This window comes from Perca fluviatilis, chromosome 1 (assembly GCF_010015445.1).
Source record: "Perca fluviatilis chromosome 1, GENO_Pfluv_1.0, whole genome shotgun sequence".
In the NCBI taxonomy this organism is placed as follows: Eukaryota; Metazoa; Chordata; class Actinopteri; order Perciformes; family Percidae; genus Perca; species Perca fluviatilis.
The window spans coordinates 35,359,110-35,379,436 of NC_053112.1; the positions used below are offsets into that span (position 1 = coordinate 35,359,110).

The 20,327-nt window shown below is 38.7% G+C and overlaps 2 protein-coding genes across 3 annotated transcripts in view; one reads left to right on the top strand and one right to left on the bottom strand.

Annotated features, from left to right (window-relative positions):
- On the top strand, nucleotides 1–13,415 carry lrpap1 (low density lipoprotein receptor-related protein associated protein 1). Its single transcript, XM_039797352.1, has 8 exons — nucleotides 1–285; nucleotides 1,090–1,234; nucleotides 4,674–4,804; nucleotides 7,309–7,429; nucleotides 9,155–9,310; nucleotides 9,973–10,055; nucleotides 10,575–10,751; nucleotides 12,218–13,415. Exons 1-8 carry the CDS (start codon nucleotides 124–126, stop codon nucleotides 12,284–12,286), a joined length of 1,044 nt encoding a protein of 347 aa, XP_039653286.1. The 5' UTR covers nucleotides 1–123; the 3' UTR covers nucleotides 12,287–13,415.
- dok7b (docking protein 7b) overlaps nucleotides 12,908–20,327 on the bottom strand; it is a 26,502-nt gene continuing 19,082 nt past the window's right edge. For both annotated transcript variants that reach the window (XM_039797339.1, XM_039797330.1), the window contains exons 9-13: nucleotides 17,224–17,295; nucleotides 15,754–15,799; nucleotides 15,286–15,429; nucleotides 14,939–15,136; nucleotides 12,908–14,290 (exon numbers count right to left, since the gene is read on the bottom strand). In XM_039797339.1, coding sequence (XP_039653273.1) covers nucleotides 14,154–14,290; nucleotides 14,939–15,136; nucleotides 15,286–15,429; nucleotides 15,754–15,799; nucleotides 17,224–17,295 — 597 coding nt within the window. In that variant the 3' untranslated portion in view covers nucleotides 12,908–14,153. The remainder of the gene's footprint in view (nucleotides 14,291–14,938; nucleotides 15,137–15,285; nucleotides 15,430–15,753; nucleotides 15,800–17,223; nucleotides 17,296–20,327) is intronic.

Sequence of the window (20,327 nt, forward strand, 5' to 3'; positions counted from 1 at the left end):
ATTTTGAGCACATGACTGGTGGTACTCCAGTAAGCCACAACAGAAACGTTTGTAGTGTTGTCGGGCTAATTTTTGCCTAGCTAGTGTTTTTTCTGTCTTTGGCTGTACATAGTTGTTTTTAAAATGAAGCTGCAGTGTTTAGTCGTTGCTCTGTGCTTCGGCCTGGGTGTAATGGCTGGGAAATACTCTCGTGAATTTAACGAGCCCAAGCCGAGCGGCAGTGATGGACAGTCGGTGGAGTTCAGGATAGCTAAATTGAGCCAGGTGTGGGAGAAGGCTAAACGGGTACGTATATGAAACAAACTAATTATCTGTACGGTTAACGTTAACGTGAAGCTGTAGCAAACACGACCACACTAACACAAATAACGTTTGCTGTCGGTCAATGAAATGAAAGAAGTTACAGTTTGGCTATTGCGGTTTTCAACAGTTACAGTAACGTTACAGTCGAAATATCAAAGTAACATTAGCCTAAATGAAAATACAGCCTTAATATACGCGGTTTAATTAGATAAGCAGGAGATGATGCACTATATCCACAAATGCAGGTGTTTAAGTGGACAAGCATAATTTAGTTAGTCTTTGTATTCATGGTGGTCCACAATAGAAGACTGTAGCATTCTAACTAAAGTCATAATTTTAACTAGCTAGAGTTAAATCAGAGCGAGACTTTTGTAGGTCAATGTGGGCAGACCAATTTCTGACTCTGACAAAACACACATTTAGGAGCAGAGCAATATGAGCATCACTGCAAGTCCATGTAGGCCTAAATTAATCAAGTTGCACTCTAGTTGCAGACTATGATATTGAAATCTACCATCCTGTTTAAAAGGGGAATATAATTGGGCTTTAAAGTGTGTAGCATGTAAATAGAAGTTTCTCTAGGAACTGAGATTTTCATAAATCAATTATAATTAACATTTCTTCCAAAAACATAATTTGCCGCTATCATACAGTGCATTTGCTCTGTCACTGTTTCAGTCTTTCTTTGCTGTCTGATTTTACTCACTCCTTACTCTTCTTTGTCCTCAAACTTTCTCCTCCCCTCCAACTACAGTTATGTCATGTCTCTTATTTGGGTTTTGATAGATGCAGTTGTCCCCAGTGCGGCAGGCTGAGCTGCACAGTGACCTGAAGATCCAGGAGAAAGATGAGCTCCAGTGGAAGAAGCTGAAAGTGGAGGGGCTGGATGAGAACGGGGAGAAAGAAGCCCAACTCAGACGTAACTTCAATGGTGAGACCGCTCTGTCCACTGGTGCAGTCAGGGATAGTTGAACTATGTCCTCATTTTATCCTGAGTTCACTGTAGAGTCAGCCTGCCCTAAATATGCAGTCATCCACCTTGGCAATGTCACGCTCTGTGCTGAAATTGTATGATTTTGTCAAGTAGTAAGTTTAAAAAGTTTATTTGCTATATGTTCACCAAATTCAAAAGCTTCCAAGCTGAAAACTGGTATTTACTTGTTTTTACCAACAGAAATATAACAAAATGCAAATCCTTAGTGCCGTTCATAAATGTTATTCAGTGTTTTACATATGACTAAATAACATAATTGAATAAAGCATTGGCCAGCTCTAAGTTTTACGAATCAGAATCTGTGTTGGAAATGCTGACGTCTCCCTTAAAAAATGAAAGATTAATAACATTGTGTCTTGCACATTGTATTGAGGCTCCAGTCTGTGGCACCTTCCTTACAGATTAGGTTAGGAAAGTTCATTGGTGTTGCCAATTAAAGACACACAGATTCAGCAGGTTGAGGTGAGTTTTATTTTAGTCAAAGCATACAGTGTGTGAATCTTCACCAAAATAAAAAAAACTGAGGATTTAGCTAATGATAGCACATATTAATGTACGAAAATGGTTGTCATTGGGCATTAATACTGGAACCTATCAGGATCCCATAATTAATATTAAAGCCAAGGAATACATAGTTCTGGATATGATAGATTATTTAATAAACTTTTCCCTTTGGCTGGTAGAATAACTAACTAATGTGTTACTTTGCACGGCATCAGCCATGAAGAAATATAATTCCTCCTCCCTTTAAGGTTAGATTGTTGCTAACATCTCTTGACAAATTCTCTTTTAGTATTGAATATTAGCTGTATCCATACTTCATAGTAAAATTATGCACATTTCATTATGTGCAGTGTTAGCATTCACATTTGGTATGCGAAAGCTATCAGTACATATAACATTTTTGTAAACCTGATGTAATTGTTAATGTAGCGGGAATAGCACCAAGCATCGACACATTCAGATGTCTATATGCTTTTAGCAATTTTACATGTTTTTATTTATTTATTTTATTCATTCTTTCAGATATAAACAAACAAGGCACAATCACAAATCCACCTAAAAAAAACAGAGCTATTGCTCGGGTCGAGCATATAAACAAAACCTAGGAGCTTATACCTTACAAATCAACATAAAGAATGATATAAAAGAAAATAAATAAAAAATCAATAAATAGAAGGGACTATCTCAAATTAAATTTAAGAGTTTCAAAAAATCAATTCAAAGGCTTTTTTTTTTTTTTTTTATTCTTAACCCATTTCAATGACTTGCACAAAATATTTAACTCATTCTTCCAGTGGATCAGGGAGGGTTTGGTCTTAACTTTTTAGTTTTGAAGTCTATATCAATGACGTTCCACTTCTGGGATTGCTCCATTGCTGCCGGGAATTCCGCCAGATGTCCCTCTTTTTGGCCGGATGTCTGTTATCTTCCACTTTCTTTGTGTTGGCATTGTAAACTCCAGTGGATTTCTGAGGACTATGGTTAACTGCTCCTCAGATCTCTGCAGGGTAAATCCAGACAGCTAGCTAGACTATCTGTCCAATCTGAATTTTGCTGAACATTTTTTTTTAACCAAAACAAGTTCCTTCCTGAGGCTATTTTGCAGCAGCACCGTGGCTCAGTCCGGCACTTAGCATCGCCAAAGACGATTGTGATTTCTTTTAAAGAAATGCCAATAAACCAGAGCACGTGTTTCTCCCATCCCAGAATGCTGTGTGGACTCGCCAGACCCTCCTCCGCAGCACTGTGCATTAAGGTCTGCCAATGCAAGACTATTAGTTTTGCATACCAGCTAAATTTGAATTGGTGTCACTTACAGATGTGGGAGTATGCTGTGCACGTTGCATTCTTGATACTAAATCACATACATGCATGTAGTACTCTTCAATATATACTTGAACTGTGAAGAATGTATTAACAATTCAGACAGAGCTACTGTCCCTGCAGTTTGCTTTAAGATGCTAAAAAGACAGGACTGGCATATTTTGATCATCATCCAGTCCTGATTAAGTCTAGAGCTGGTGTATGAATGTGTGAAGAATCCTTCACATCAATATCTGCAGGCAGTTAGCCGGCAACACACCAGTCTGTTTAGCATGCTGCCACTAGCACCCAGTGGACCCTTTCCACCCTTTGGCAGCTCAGGCAGCACTCCACTCCTCTCCGTCCTCCCTCCCCAGTGGTGGAGTGACCTTCCAGCTCCAGGCAGAGCAGCAGTGTCTCTTTCTGCTCCTTTGTAGCTAAATATGAATCTTTAAGGAGGACCTTAAGTCACCTTCTCCCTGCTGAATCAAGTTCTTCTCTGTGAGTCATTCTAATTGGGTTCAACAATTATTTGTCTCCTTATTTTTTTACTTTTCATTTCATAGCACGTTTGATATGCCTACAGACAAATCCTAACACCTTTCTTGTTGTTAATTAGTTGATCTGGGAATGTAAGCTATTTTTATTGTTTGCATTTATTGCACATCACTTGCGTCAAGAGTCTCAGCTGAACCTATAAAATGTGAAGTATACAAGCCCAGCAATAGCGCAGAGATTGTCTACAAGTTCTTGCATTCTGTTTGAGTATTTTAAAACAAGCCCCCTGCATGTGAACACTCTTCTAATGAAGTATCAGTAGTTAATAAGTGACACTGATGGGTTACCAGCAGGTTGAGATGTTGCTGAATCAGCAGCTGCCTTAGCAGTTTACTAGAGCAGAATAATGAGGGCAGAGCTTCTTCAGAGCAAAGTCCAACTTTGTATTGTTATGTAGCGGTCTGAAATATTGTGAGAGCACGGAACTGCTAATAAATTCTGTGGCTTTTGTTATATTTTGCACAAAACTAACAATAGTAAATAAAACAAAATAATTTACGAAATACCAAACAAATGGCAACATTCTCACTTATGCATTTAAAATAATTGTCTTGTTTACTTTTCCTTGTTTGTTCAGGGTTAGTGTTCTGTGTCCCGACAAAAATCACCTGGATATCACCTGCTCTGTGAAGAAAATAGTGAAGTTAGTTTGTTCTGATAAGCTCTCGTTAGATTCCCCGACTCTAATCCTTGTTTCTTGGCCTGCTCAGCTTATTTTCAGCAGCTGATTCAATAGAGATGCTACTCCCTGTGCTGTCCTTTTTCAAATGTGTGGTGGTGACTCTGAATTTAATGAGCTGCTTTCAAGCGTTGTGGGCCTCTGGGCGATTTTTGATGTAAAATGTTTTTTTCTTATCAAAAAGTCTTTCTTCAATGATTTAGTCAATTTAGATTATTTTGCTTGTCAAGCAGTTTCCTCTCCCGACAGCATCAGTTGTTGCTCCTAACCAACTCATGACAGGCTCATTTATTGCACAGCCTTTTAGTAAAAAGTCTCTGTTGTGTTATGCAGTGATCCTGGCCAAGTATGGAATGGATGGCAAAAGAGACACTCGATCACTGGAGAGCAACTCCCTGAAGGACCACGACACCAAAGAGGGAGACATATTTGATGATCCCAGGCTGGACAAACTGTGGAACAAGGTGTGTATGTGTGCAGAGTAAGGAGAAGTATTGAAATATGTTTTGGAAATGATGCCTTGATTTTATGCCCTCTTTCTTTGTAGTGTCATTGTGGAACCTTTTGCTCTCTGTTGCTGCTGGTGATTAAAAAATCCACGTGGCTCTTAGATTCTTGATCTCAAATCAGTTCTAAATAATTGTTGCATTAAAAGATCAGGTGCACCAAATTTTTTACAATGTTCTCACCCAGCAGCACCAGAAGTGTTTTTAATGTAGCTTTTACATTTGCATGGTAACTGCAAAAAATAAAAATATAATTTTCAAAAGCCTGTACTCTGACAACTTTTGTTTCAGGAAGTATGTAGCTACAGTATTTAAGGAAAGAAAATAGAGACGCGTTCTCTATCAGAATTTCCCAAATTACACATTTGAAGTCTGAAGTTGCTTTAGGACCAGAGTAGTAAAGTTCTGTTATGACATATAGATACCAATTGTCAGAGCCAGCCCAGCCACTAAGCAACCTTTGCAATTGCAAAGGGCCCCGTGGCCAGCAGAGGGCCCCCATAGGTGACCAGACGTCCCGGTTTGACCAGGACAGCCCCGATTTGACCGGGACAGCCCCGATTTGACCGGGACAGCCCCGATTTGACCGGGACAGCCCCGATTTTTAATTGCTTGTCCCGCCTGTCGGGACGCTAAAATGTCCCGGTTTACACCAGGGGCGGCGTGAGCCGATTTTGCCGCGTCTTCAGCCCTGAATGTTTTGAGTGTAGCCCCGAATGTAACTTTGTTCAGTTTATTTTTCCGCTGCAAATAGAACGGGCAGCTTCGTGCGGGGTCCGACCATGCTGTATTTGGTGCCATCACCTAGCAACCGTCTCTACGTGAGGAAAGCTGTGAAAGCCGGGTGAAGTTTTCGGAGGAATCCTAGCCATATCAGTGTAATACATTGATGCCATCAACACAAAGTTTAGGAGCGCAATACTACTGATTTAGTTTGAAGTTCCTGTGACGTGACGTTTACAGTCACGGTTCAGACTCAAACACACGGCGCTCTGATGCAGACATGTGCGTCACTTAGTGTCCACTCTCGCTGTAAAAGGCAGCTTCAGGTTTATAAAGGACGGTGCTCAGTAGTTTTGGTTTTCCACCTCCGACATAGAGCAGCGTACAGCCACTTCCCTAGTTTGTCTCATTCAGAGACCTGTGACCTGTGTCTGTCAGAAGGTCTGAGATCTACCTTATCAGCAGCGCAATCACATAATGCACAGCAGACTATGGTGCAGGTATAGATTATTTTCTGAAACATAGTGACTTTATTCTTGTAAATGCCTATTATAACTTTATTTTTCTCAAAATATCACGACAACTCCAAATCACAGGGAACACGGACCGTATTTTGAATGTGCACAAAGTTTTGGACATAAGACATCTGAAATATTACAGTCCAGAGGTTTATTAATAAATTAAAATGAATGAATGTGTCATTGAGGTGAATAATTTTCAAATGCACATTAAGGAAGTTACTTCCCCAACAAAGGACGCAAAACAGGAGGGAAGAGTAAATGATGCTAGGCTACATGTGTGCTGACTCAGATAGAATTAGAAAAGTTGATCCAAAGGAGAATAAATAGATGAAAGCAATACAGAATGGCTGAGAGCCTTACTGCAATATATTCCATTATGTTTTTATATTTGGATTGTAATCTATGTTTCTCTTTACATAAAGATATTTAAAGCATATTGATTTAGAAAAAGGTAGAAATAGGTGCATACAAATTCACCAGAATGCCGGAAATGAAGTGTTTAATGCTCAAGATTTTCAATAAATCATTTGAATTACTTTGGTGTTATTGAAAACTTAAAAAAATCTTTTTTAGAAATAAATCTCAACATAAATCTCACACTAAACTGAAAAAGGCTGTTGCTGCAATTTTGTTAATTTTACAGGAAAAAATAATGTTATTAGGTGAGAGGTTCTATTTATTATTTTATATAATATTTTATTTAAATGTTATTCTATTTGCTCTATTTAATTTAAATTATATATATGCTTGTGCCTCTTAAACTGTTATATTAATATATTATATTAATTATTGTTAAATATTTGGTCAGTGAAAATTACTTTATCAGTCTTTTTATTCAGCAAGTTCATCAATGTGTGTTCAGTCTTGCACTGCCACTCAGTTTAGTGGTATCATAATTTTTTCTGTTAGACATCAAACATAGATGATGATGATAATAATAATAATAATAATAATAATAATAATATGTACCGTATAGTTATTAGGTAGTCATTGCTTTTCTTTAGGCCTTACTTAAAATGGTCAAAGGGGCCTCCAACCAAATTTTGCATAGGGCCCCCAAAGGTCTAGGGCCGGCTCTGCCAATTGTGTCAGACAGCTATCCTGTTTAGAACACCACCTGGCATTCTTCTTAATCCAAACCATGTCTGTTACTCTCCTGCTGCTTATGAGACAAACTCCTTTTCTCCCTCTGATGACTGTCACCCCACCCCACACCAGGCCAAGAGCTCGGGGAAGTTCTCCAACGAAGAGTTGCTGAGTCTGAAGAGGGAGTTCCAGCATCACAAGGACAAGATCCACGAATACACCATCCTCATGGATACCGTCAGCAGGACGGAGGGTGAGTCAGGTTCATGAGCCTTTAAGCCCTTTCCTCCTCCATACTATTCACCACTAGATGTATATAGGCATACATTAATTATTGGTTTGCGCCGCAGCCCATACCAGATTACGTTTAACAGTTACATATTCAAATAAAACTTGGAGAATTTTGCTGTGAAATAAGGCCAGATTTATATTTTTTAGCAGTCAGGGCAGTTTCCAAAGTAAATTAATGCAAGGATAAACACCACATCACCCTTGCTCAGGTCAGCCATCCAAAAATCAGTCCCAAGTCTGAAGTGCTCTCTGTGTGTTTGTTCAGTCTTGTGGTCATACACGTAGGTGGAAGGTATCAGACTGCACATGTTGCCACCCAACGCTCTGTGCTCGTCACATCACATCAAGCTGGACGTTCTAAGCTGAGCTGACAGCCCCCACTGTGTTTCAGGAAGGCAGACGCGTCTCCTTCAGACGTAACTGCCACTTTGCAGCTGGTTCGTGCCAGAACTCTGCTGCTACAACTCCACAGCATTACGTTTGTGGTGATTGAGCCAGGGGCGTTTTTTCTGCTTGTCTGATGCATTTAAATATTGAGCCGATCACATGTTGCCTTGAGTCTCACAACACCACCACCTCCATCCGTGCACAGTTTTACTGCCTTCCCCAGTCTTCATTTAATCTCGTTTTTTTTTTTCTTTTGATCCAAATGTCAACTGTTGTCCAGTTGGCCTTTATCCGCTTTTTATCTCTTCACCTTTTCCTCAAGCAGAGGTTCTCAATTGTTTTTCAGCCAATGACCCTTTACAAGATAGAGAATATACTGTACGGTGGAGCCCCTAATGTATGTCCCTTGGAATAATTTGACGTAGCCCATTTTTTACACTTCTATAAGACTATAGAACGTGAAAGAACAACATGAGAAATAGACATGTATTAAACCTATTTGCATCATCTCAACACAGTACAAACGAAATATCAAAGGCAAATCAAGACAAAAAGGGCTAATTTGAAATGCATTTCAGATCACACACACACACACACACACACACACACACACACACACACTGACAGATATCAAGAGAAGTCTAAGTGTTTGATTCTTAGTGCATACATAGGCTAAATCACATGTGGATTCCATATCGATATTTCAAATAACATAAAATTTGTCTTTGAACTATAGTATATTTAAAATTTTAAATATCATTCATTGAACTATGAAGCTTTTTGATAAATATTTTATACCCTGATAATTTAAATGAATGAATCTGAAAACTTTTTCAGAGTGACACAGACCTCACTTTGAGAATCACTGTCCTAGAGTGAGGCAGGCACGTATTTCATAACAACATTGTATTAACTGGTAAGATTTGGCTTATAGGCTACTCAAGCTTCTTGAGTAAAATAGAATGGAAAATAGTATGTGATAATGTGATATATGAAGGAAAAGGGAGTCCTTTTGAAATGTCCTAAAAGTTTTACAGGTTATTTTATAGCTATAGCTACGACTAAACTCTCCTTATTAAATGCTGTTTTTCTTTGTCACTTTTATTGCTTTAATTTCCTCCACCTTTTTTTTTTTTTTCTCTATTCTTCATGGTTTTGTGTTTCATCCCTCTTTCATTTCCTCTACTCTCCTCCTCTGCCCTCGCTCCCATCTAAACCACCTACCCAACCTGACTCCTTACCTACCCCTGCACCTCCTCTCCTCCCCGTCTCTCCCTCTTCTGGCGGTTTGCCTCAGCAGAAATACACAAGAATGTGATCTCTCCCCTGGAGGGTGATGCCAAAGAGCCTGTGCTGCACCAGAAGCACACGGACCTGAAGCAGAAAATGAGAGACCTCAACCAGGGCTTTGAGCGCCTCCGTAAGCTCAGCCATGAGGGCTTCACTGAAGACAGTGGTGAGCGAGAGAAAACACACACACACTAACACACAGCTAGTCTCTTTGTGCATCGCAGTCTCACTCTGCGCTTATCTCATCAGCTCAATCACTGGGGTTTGTAATCCTAATAACACACTCTGACTCGGCCGTATCACAGTTGGCCAGCGTTGATTTGCTAACGGCTTAGGTGTTTTGTGCTTTTAGTTTTTAGCCCACATGGCTGCATCCATCCAGTCATGTAAACCAGCTTGTCCTTGTTATTTACCCTGGAGAAAACATGAATTACTCTCTGATTGAATTTTCTTATAGTTTTGTGCTGCTCTTTGTTGAGTGTACTGCAGAGTCTGTGTGTGTTCTTAGATGTGCAGGTTTCAGTTGGGGTTAGGGGGGTTTAAATGAAGGTGATTCATACGTGCAGCGTTGTGGAGTGAAGAGAAATCTGTGACAGCAGAGATGTGAATGCAAGTGGTTTTGTTTTCTTTCATATTGTGCGTGTATACCAAATTACTGAGCAGCTAGGCTTGTTGTTGTGATTGTATCTTATAAAACGTCTGCTGTGACTGCTCCTCCTCTTCAAAGCTCCCTCCCTCTTAAGTGTGCAAGTCTTGGTCAGGCTCCAAACTGTCTCTTTGGACTGTTTACCACTTCATCTTTGTCTCTTGTTGGTTCTTCCTCTGCAGAGTTTCGGGAGCCCCGTGTGATTGAACTGTGGGAGGCTGCCAAGAGAGCCAACCTGAGTGAAGACGAGCTGGACTCTCTCAAGGTAGCTCTTCAATTGCTTGTGACAGTCTTTTGGACACATCTGCTTTCCCCGATTTGTTTCTCACTTTCTCTCAACACTTTTTGTTTCATTAGAGTGCTACAGTCGAACTCTGAGAAACTTTTTAGTCAAGTGCGCTTTTGGTAACTGGTGCATTAACTTTTGTAGTGTACTTGGTAGCTGAGTACTACTTGTGTATGCAAAGGCATGAAGCCTAAAGAGCACATTATGCGATACACATTGGAAATGCTAAAGTATTCCACTCCTCTTCCTGATTGTGCTTCTTTCACCCATGAGCAGAGAATCACAGTGAAACCGTTTTTAAATTCTTTTTAAAGCTATCTGACTTTAAGGTCAGATGTGTCACAGAGAAACATTCAGCTAGAACTTTCTAGTTACATTACCTCTCGAGTCACTACCTGAGATGCGTATCAGCTCCGTTGTGCAGCTGTGCATGTAATTGAAGGTGAACTGAACTTACACCCCTCTGTGTTCGCCACCCTCCTTTCCTTGTTCACTTAGGAGGAGCTGCGTCACTTTGAGACCAAGGTAGAGAAGCACAGCCATTACCAGGAGCAGCTGGAGCTTTCCCACCAGAAGTTGCTACACGTGGAGTCTTTAGGAGACAAAGAGCACATCAAGAGGAACCAGGAAAAGTACAACACGCTAGCTGAGAAGACCAGGGAGATGGGTTACAAGGTAAGGAGGGATTAAACGTTTTTTAGCTCTTACTCTCCATTCTTCCGTCAAACAACACAAAGCTACTGTCCAGTGGCTGACTGCTCGCCTGCTTCAGAAACTACTAATGTTGCAAAATTGGCCACGAATAAAACAATGATTTAGTGTTGAGAAAAGCAGTTACAAAGAAATGGGGGACAAAGGTTAACACCTGATATTGTTCCTGCTGTAAAAGAGCACAGTCTCTTATTCTGCTGTTGCAAACGCAACCAATTTTAGTAATAAAGAAAAGGCTGCTGGAAAGTGTTCAAGAACTCCAAAAGGAATGTTTTTATCAAACCTTATACAAAGAAAATGTGTTTAACCTTTTTAAAAATCCTTTTAACCAAATGTATTAAAAAGAACTAGGATATATCACATTAGATAAATTCTTATGCATACTTTGTGTTGCAGTCCATAATTAGTTTGCAATGGTACAATTTAATTATGTGATATACCAGCTAATGTTCAAACTATCTCTAAGTACATTCTTATTGATGTTAAAGTGCTCATATTATGCTTTTCCCTTTCCTTTATTGTGTTTATATATCTTTTTTGTGCATGTAATAGGTTTACAAAGTGAAAAAGCCCAAAGTCCACCCCAAAGGGACTTACCATCTCCAACAGAAAACCCTGTTCACAAACAGCTCTATTGTAGTCCAGCCTTTACTTCAGAGACCAACGTGGTCACTTTGTAACACCCGTTATAATGCTCGCCTAGCTGCTAGCGTGGCACGCCCTCGTGCTCTGCAACTGACAAGCTAGCAGTACTTCCTGCGCATGTGCGACTCCCAACAAAGATGGAACAGAAGTGAGATCCTCACTCTGTAGCTAAAACAGAGAGCTCAACACACAGGGTGAAAAGAGGAGCTGCAGCAATGTGCAGTACAACAAAAACATGGTGTTTTTTTTGTAAACCTTTTCTGATATAACCTCTAAATACTATTATTAACCTGAAATGAGCACTTTAAAATATACCATCTACATTTATCTTTATGCCATAAAGGTTTAAAAGCATTACTAATCTAGTATAAATGAAATCAAGCCTTTTTTAAAGATTATTGTGGGGCATTTTTAGGCCTTTATTGACAGGACAGCTGAAGACATGAAAGGGGAGAGAGAGGGGGAATGACATGCAGCAAAGGGCCGCAGGTCAGCGTTGAACCCGGGCCCGCTGCGTTGAGGAGTAAACCTCTATATATGGGCGCCCGCTCTACCAACTGAGCTAACTAGGCGCCTCAGATTCCCTTTATTTAACATTGACCATGTCTATGTCACAATTTACCATGAAAATAACCCAACCTTTGCTAGTGGACTGTTAAATGTAATTATTTGTGTCAATGCCAAGGTGTTTGGTTCTAAACATCTCTGCAACCAAGTGTAGATCTACAGGAATTTGTCTTGCAGTTAAATGTTAACATGCATGTCTTTTTATTGTTTGATTTCAGATGAAGAAACATATGCAGGACTTGTCCAACAAGATCTCTCGTGAGGGACTCGAGCACAATGAGCTCTGACTCGGATCATGAAGGTTAAATGTACTTCCCTCTACAACCACACACAACGTACGTTACGTGCCCCCGTTCCCCTTTAACTACTGAGAAACAAGTTTTCTACTTTTCTAGTGTTAGTAGTAGTTGATTTTCCTAGAAATTGCTAAATGAATGGTTTGTATAGAATATGAGAGAGAATATTAATCAGCTGGAATTATTGGGGTAACAAACTGGTCAGCTGATAAGTCACAGTACAGATAAAATAATGATGGAATAGTTTACATAATAGTCTGGTACTACATTTATTTGTACAACTAATGGCAAGCAGGAGTATAGAAATGTCTGGCTAAAAACATGGCAGTACTCCAAGAAAGCCACATTTTGTGGGGGTGTTTGGTGAGGGATAGACGGCAGCAGTTGACTCACTCATAACCAGATGTAGTTCAGCTGCTGAGGCACGGTTTCTGGGGAACAGCCAGCCGACTTCATCTTGTAGGACTATTACTGACCAGACAATTTGTCCACACCCATCCATCATTAGTTGTGCAAGTAATCAGGCTGCTACTATTGTAGTAACTCTTACCGTGGTCTGTTGAAATTTTGCATTTTGGTCTAATCAATGTAAAATGAAGAGGGCTTTGCAGATTCAGGTAGGAAGCACAGAAACGGCAATCTTTAATAAGTACGATACATGTGCCAACAACATACAAACAGTAATATTTTAAAAATATAGTTTAATATGATTCTTAGTCTTGCCATAAATAAAAGCAGTTACTATTTACAAATCCTGTAGAGGAAAGCTGTCCCTGTAGTGACATTAAAGGGATAGTTCGGATCATTTGAAGTGGGATTGTATAAGGGATTATGACAGCAACGGCGAAATGCTGTTCACTGTGGAGAAAACCTTTATTAGCCAGAGTATACAGAACAACTTTTGCAGAGGGAGACAGATATATGGACATTCTACTTACAATGTTGTACCAGTGCGTGAAAATATTCTAAATATAGCGTACACTTAACTAATGATTGAACCCCACTTCAGAACCTCTAAACTATACCTTTTAACATTTTTAGTTAAGTTTTTCTAACTCTCTCCTACTCAGACACACCGGTGGGGAACTGCCACCATAAAAATAAATTGGCGCCAAATGTTCGACAATTTGTCTTGATATCAAGAGGGAGGTGAGAAATGGAACACACACTGTGCTTTTTCATTCATCAATTCAGACCAGAAGCAGACATTGATTACTGTGATGAATAATGTTGCTAGGATGAATAATGTTGCTGTTAGGGCCACCTAGCCCTGGATTAATGTAATTTGTACTCGAGATATAACTCAAAGATGCTTCAAATGCTTTTAAGATCTGATGTGGAATGATAGCCAAGCAGGCTGGGACTCAAGTGTGGCTTTATCTCATTGATCTCTCAACTCTTAGTAAAAGAGGTAACCACAAATAAAAACAGACAGCCTGAAGAAACTAAATCTAGCTAGAAGATTATCTAAAATATCAGTGCCATACCCTCATAATTAAGGCTATTTATACCAAATGCTCAACAGTCACCTGAGAGAATCTAAAAGAGGCATACATAAGTGCCATGCAGCAAAATGACAAAAATTATTTCTGTGGTAAGAAGTCAAGCACTAATTTAAGTACAAGAATATGAGAACTTACAACACACATCCAAGATGGCAGCTGCGTAAGAGACTTCCCAGACATTTCTTTCTAATTCTTAGCGGAATGGATTGTTTGTGGAAATTTCTGTTCACTGGTACAACTGTGGCTGTGTTAAGTACAAGTAGCAATGTTTGGTATGACCAACTGCAATTAAGCACTTTAGCGTATTCAGAGAGAATCTGCAATGAAGTGTCGAGTTGGGTGTTGCATTGTTGTCAGTGTGGTGGCCCTCGCCGCCTGCTCTCCAGCTCAGTCAGTCTTTCCTCCCTGCCCTGAACATGCTCCGCCCCTACTCTCTGAGCTGTTTCCATGGCAGTGATGTTGAGGTGGGCGTAACTGATGGAGCCCTTTTCTGGTCGGGAAAATCAGTGGTAATGACGGAGAAAAGAGAAGACATTGGTGTTTCTACTTTGTGTTCTGTAACTTAAAAATTGTCACATCACACTGTCAATCCCTGAGATGCATTGATCAGTTACTTTGTTTTAACTTGAATAAAACTACCATTAATTTAACACGATTGTAAAAATGCATTAATAAAGATGTTCTCTTTAATTTGCCAATTTACAGCTTAGAATTTAGATTGTTGTAAAATGCTTTGTAACTTTTGTATTCCATCATTTTCACAGGTCAATGTATTATTATACCACAAATTAGTACTAAAAGATTGTTTTTCCCAATTAATTCAGTGTACCAATCGGTCCTACTTGATACGAATTGCAAAGAAAACTTTTTTTTAAGGACCCCTGGAAAATGAGCAGCTCTCAAAAAAACAAATGTTTGGTCATAATGTTAGCAGTGTCATCTATTTCTTTGGTTGTGCAGTTGGTGTGGCATGCTAATAATGCATTAGGCCTAAGGGTAGCGAAGACGTGGAATGCAAAAGCTGACATATCCCTCAGAAGCCAGATAGAAAAGAAAGGGGCAGCAGAAAAAGTCAGATCTAAAATGGCCACTTAAGGCTTTGTGTTCTTAGTGGGTCTACAGAGCTGCCAAGTGTTACCTCGGACAGCACTGAACGGACTGGAGACTGGAGCTGAACTGGGCTCCTGCAGGTCCAGCTCGGTGTAGAGGAGCTCTCTGTTGGTTCTAGCTGCCAGGGGGCTGATGGGGAGGTTAACATAATTAACAGTGCTGTCACAATGCAGCCCAGTGTCCAGGGATACTGACGGAGGAGCTTCATGGGCAGACTGGAACATACCTGAAGGAAAAATCCCAAAATATTGTTGTTAAACTGGTCCCAGACCAGCAGGATTAGGTGTCGGTATATCAACACCAGTGAGCTACTCTTGATAGAAAAACACCATGACAAATTCTATTTCACAATTCAGAAATTCCTAAATGCCTTACCGCAGGCTGATGTTGGCCTATGCATGCTCAGTGCAACAGGCAGAGGTGGAGGGGCAGAGGGTGGCAGTAAGGGCACCATTTTCTTCAGACCTGCCAACTTATCACCAACATCATACTGCTCCTCTCTTACACAGAGGGGAGGATCTGTGAACAAAGTAGTCACATCATTCACTTGCATAAAAATTATGGGAAAACACTCCATCACAGGAAAGTTCATTTAAAATCTTACTTAGCTAAAATGATGTATTAGTATATGTAGTTTCAGCAAAAATGTACTGTGTCAAAAATGTCAGCCCTGTCAGTGCTATATAGTATATGATCTTATTTGATTGCATTACTGATTCATTAACATGTAAGCAGTACATGGTGGAACTCATTTTACTCTATTTAAAATTTAATATAAATCTACTTAGTTACTTTTCACCTCTGGGTAAGACCCAAGCACACTCATTGCATTCACAAACCCACCTTGTGTATCTACAGACGGTGACAGGCCTGACGGTGAGTTGGCAACCTAAAAAATAAATGACAAACACCTTATTAACCAGATTAAAACCAGATTTGATCTTGAAGCAGTTATACAGCTTATTTACAGTTATACATTCTAGGAATTAAGCTTGTTTGACGCTTTTGTCATGTTTAATTTAAAGCAACACTATCTTCTGCTGAACTGCAGCCACAAGTGGCAATAATGGCACATTGAATGTGCCTTCAATTCCCAAGATCCCCTTGTGTCAGTTGCTTTAAAGACATCACCATGGTCATCTGTAATGTTAGAAAGTAGTGTAACACAGTCCCTCCAGAAAAACGCGATTATGCGATCGCATAATTCAATGCATAATCAGCCAAAGTCCGCATATTCATGCGGGGGCCGCATTTTTTCAAATATGCCGCACTTTCGCTGCATAAATTGCCGATTTCCGTGCAAAATATGCGGTACTTGCATGATTTCATAATCCCCGCATTTTTGTTGCAAAAAATCATATATATATCTTAGCAGAAAGTTGAAAAAATATTGCGTTTACTTCACACAAGAGCAGCCATTTTCCCCTGTTGCCATGGGAACGTTATGAAGTGACGTAATTACGCGATGTGAACATCATCGAAAAGGTGTTGGAGGTTGAATTTGACATGTACTTTGAGTCTCTTAAGTTAGTTTCCAGTAAGAAAGCTATCTTAATATCTGATGTCTACTCAAATTTCTTTGTTTAAGTGCTCCTGCTGTCTATATTATTAATGATTTTTGAAAGTCTGTCTCTTTTGGATCTTTTATTTCTCTCTGTTTAGCCTATTACTTTTATTTTTACTTTAATATTATATTATTTGTATATATTTTTGTATCTTATTTGTTTACTTATTGCAATGACTGAATATCTGTAAACTATTTTTGGAAATTAAGTTTAAAAAAAAAGCAGGGTGTTGGGGGAATCACTTTTTCTTCTCTTTTTCATCAAACCGCAATTTTTGCAAGTTCCCGCATTTTTTGCAAGTTCCCGCAATTTCATCACATAAAATTGCATAAATATCCCGCATATTCCATCGCATTTTTTAAGAAAACGTGCCGCATAATCAAGGATTTTTGCCCGCAACAATCACAAATATACTCTGCGTTTTTCTGGAAGGACTGGTAACAGTAACAAGTAGAGATGAATGTTAAAGTCACCACATGTACTTGTGACATTAACACAGCATCTAGCTAAAGTTTGTTAACATTATCCACCATTAATTACTGATCATACCAGACCAATTAAAGCTTTAAAAGCAAAAACCTCTGAGTGTATTGAAATGAGTGTTTTATTGCTTACGAATTCAACTTTTCATGTATAAGAGGAAAGTGTGTTTCTTATTTCAAATGTTACATAGTCTTGCTTTAAACATACACAAGCTCTTTTGTATGGCTCCAGAATACCTGGAACTAATGGGCAGATAAAATCTTACCTGAGTCAAGCATCTGTTCCTCGCTGACCGCCACAGCTCTGGTGTAATGTAATTGTCCAAACCATGACTGCACTGGAGAGACAAAGAGATGTTATCGTCGAGGCATGGTTAATTGTTTTTCACTTTAACATTCAACATTGATACTGGCTAAACGGGGGCATCAACTGTCCAGACTGGTGAAAATTTGGATTTTTACCATTTTCCTCCTGCCCACAGCAGCTAATAATGCAGCACGCTCGAGCTTCAGGAATATTATCCGTTATACGGTTTGTTTTAACGCACATAATACAACTTGTTTCGTCTCATTACCTGACACGAAGGATGTGTAGTGTTTGCCACATTGAGCTGCTGATACTTCAGAGTCGAGGAACGATGAATATAGAAAACTAATTTCTGTTTCATACAAGAGGATTCTCCTCTTTGAGGGTTTCAGTTGGTTTCATCACTAATTAACTTCCTCAGTCCCCTTTTGCCTTCTCTCTCAAGTATAAACACGATGTATAATTAACACACACACTCCTACACAAGCTGTCAGAAATCACAAGGCATGCTGCTTCCTCTCCTGCTCTGATGATAATTTACTTGCTAGTTGCTATAAGTGGGAAGCGCTTTTCGCAACCCATCAGAAAATTTACTAGAAAATGCATTTCCTGCAGAAAATGCTTAAAAGCTAAATTGCTAAAGCTAAACTGGATTCCTGGCATAATTGCGTAAGAAGGTGAAGTAGTGAGAAGAGTTGGAAATGTTTTAATTAGTACGACTTTCATTGAAATGTTGAATAATACAGATAATGTATTAAACATTGGAATATTTTAAGGCTAAAAAAAAAAAAAAAAAAATAGTATAGCATGTCCAAAAGCCATAGTATAAATATGTTGAATAAAGATGAAAGTCACTGTATAGTTTATTGAAAAAAGTGATAAAACAGTCCTAGTATAGTATGTCGTAACAAGTCAGAAAAGCATGTTGAATAAAGTGATAAAAGTCACAGTATGTCGAAAAAAGTAAAAAAATAAATAAAAGGGATAGCATAGTATGTCAAAAATAGTGATAAGTGATAAAAAAGTCACAGTATAGTATGTCAAAAAAGTGATAAAAAAGTCATAGTATGTCAAAAATATTCATGGTATAGCATGTCGGAAAAAAGTAATAAAAAAAGTCACAGTATAGTATATCGAAAAGTGAAAGAAAAGTCACAGTGCAGTATTAATCCAACGGTCAGAGTGTTCAGTGCCTATTTGCTGGTGTTAATTGCAGCAGTGAAAACCACTGAGCCCCCGTACCAACAGTCATACCATAATATGTCAAAAAAAGCCATTAAATAGTCATATGTCGAAAAAAGTAATAAAGTAAAATCCTAAAATGTAATAAAAAAAGTCATAGTATATAGTATGTTGAAAAAAGTGATTAAAAATTCATAGTATGGTCTGTCAAAAATAGTAATAGTATAGCATGTCGAAAAAAGTGATAAAAAGTCATACTATGTCAAAAATATTGATAAAGTCATAGTATGAGATGTCGAAAAAAGTGATAAAAAAGTGAAAGTATAGCATGTGAAAAAAGTCCTAGTATAAAAAGTTCATATAGTATGTCGAAAAGTGATAAAAAAAAGTCTTTGTATAGAATGTTGAAAAAAGTGATGAAAAAGTTATAGTATGTCGAAAAAAAGATTAAAAAGTCATAGTATGTCGAACAAAGTGATGAAAAGTCATGGTATAGTATGTCGAAAAAAAGGTCATAAAAAAGTCATAGTATAGTGTGTTGAAAGTCATGAAAAAGTCATAGTATAGCATGTCAAAAATGCTAAAAATGGTCATAGCATGTCGAAAAAAGCGATAAAAAAGTCATATCCTAAAATGTGATAAAAAAAAGTCAGTAGTGTGTTGAAAAAAGTGATAAGTCATAGTATAGTATGTCGAAAAAATTAATAGTATGGCATATAAAAAAAAGTGATAAAAGTATGTTGAAAAACTAAAAAAAAAGTCATTGAATAGTATGTCGAAAATAGTCAAAGTATAGTATGACGGGACAAAAATAATGGTATAGCATGTCGGAAAAGTCATAAAAAAGTTGTATTATGTTAAATTAAATGATAAAAAAAGTCATAGTATAGCATGTCGAAAAAAGTGATAAAAAGTCATAGTATAGTATGACGAAAAAGTGAAAAAAGTCATAGTATAGTATGTCAGAAAAAGTGATACAAAATTCGTATAGAATGTCGAAAAATGTCATAATATAGCATTAAGATTTTCTAATAGCTGAAGGTTTTGTAAATAGTTTCAAGTTTGAATTAAGTCTGCAGGTGAAAGTATGTGGGAGAAGTAGTCTTTAGAAGTGGAAGAAGCCTGAAGAGGATTTAACATTTTGATATTTGAATGGTTTTTGTAGCCGACAGTATGCAGTTGTAATAGGCGACCAAAGATGGTACGGAAAAATCGGATAACAATACTGTGAATGCTGCGGAATCAGCATTCACACAATTAGACATAATGTGGAGAAGTCTCTTCTGAGGGTTTCTTTGAGGTTTCAGACAAAAAGTATCAAAAGGGAAAACAACACTGGCTCGAGACGAAAACCCACACCTAACTCTTTTACAGTTATCGGTTTTTCTATTGGCGGTTCAGTGGCTCAGTGGGTGGACCTGGCTTTGGTTCAGTCTCTTCTGTCTGGTGTTTCAATCTTCTCATGTTTCCACACGCTGCGATGATTAGACCAAAAATATGCAAAGTCCTAAACTGCTCGTATGGAGGAAACTGAGGAGGCATGCTGCGATTGCAGCCTTCACAGTACACTGTAGTACAGAATGAGCCTGTGAATCTTAAAGTGCCCATATTATGAAAAAAAACACTTTTTCTGGGATTTGGGGTGTTCTTTTGTGTCTCTGGTGCTTCCACACACATACACACTTTGAAAGAAATCCGTCCATGCTGTTTTGAGTGAGATACGGTTTCTGAATGTGTCCTGCCTTCAGTCTCCTAGTGAGCTGTTCAAAATCGGCTCGGACTGTGACGTCACAGTCCGAAATTTGCTGGCTAACCACAACCGTTAACTCGTTAGCATGCTAACCGTTAGCATTAGCATGCTAACGCGCTAATCGCGCTAGC

What these genes read in the sequence shown, in the direction of transcription:
- lrpap1 (XM_039797352.1), top strand. Translation starts at nt 124, where the DNA reads ATGAAGCTGCAGTGTTTAGTCGTTGCTCTGTGCTTCGGCCTGGGTGTA. An exon ending in TGGACAAACTGTGGAACAAG is followed by an intron (nt 4,805 to 7,308) that starts GTGTGTATGTGT and finishes ACCCCACACCAG; the next exon opens with GCCAAGAGCTCGGGGAAGTT. An exon ending in ACGAGCTGGACTCTCTCAAG is followed by an intron (nt 10,056 to 10,574) that starts GTAGCTCTTCAA and finishes TTGTTCACTTAG; the next exon opens with GAGGAGCTGCGTCACTTTGA.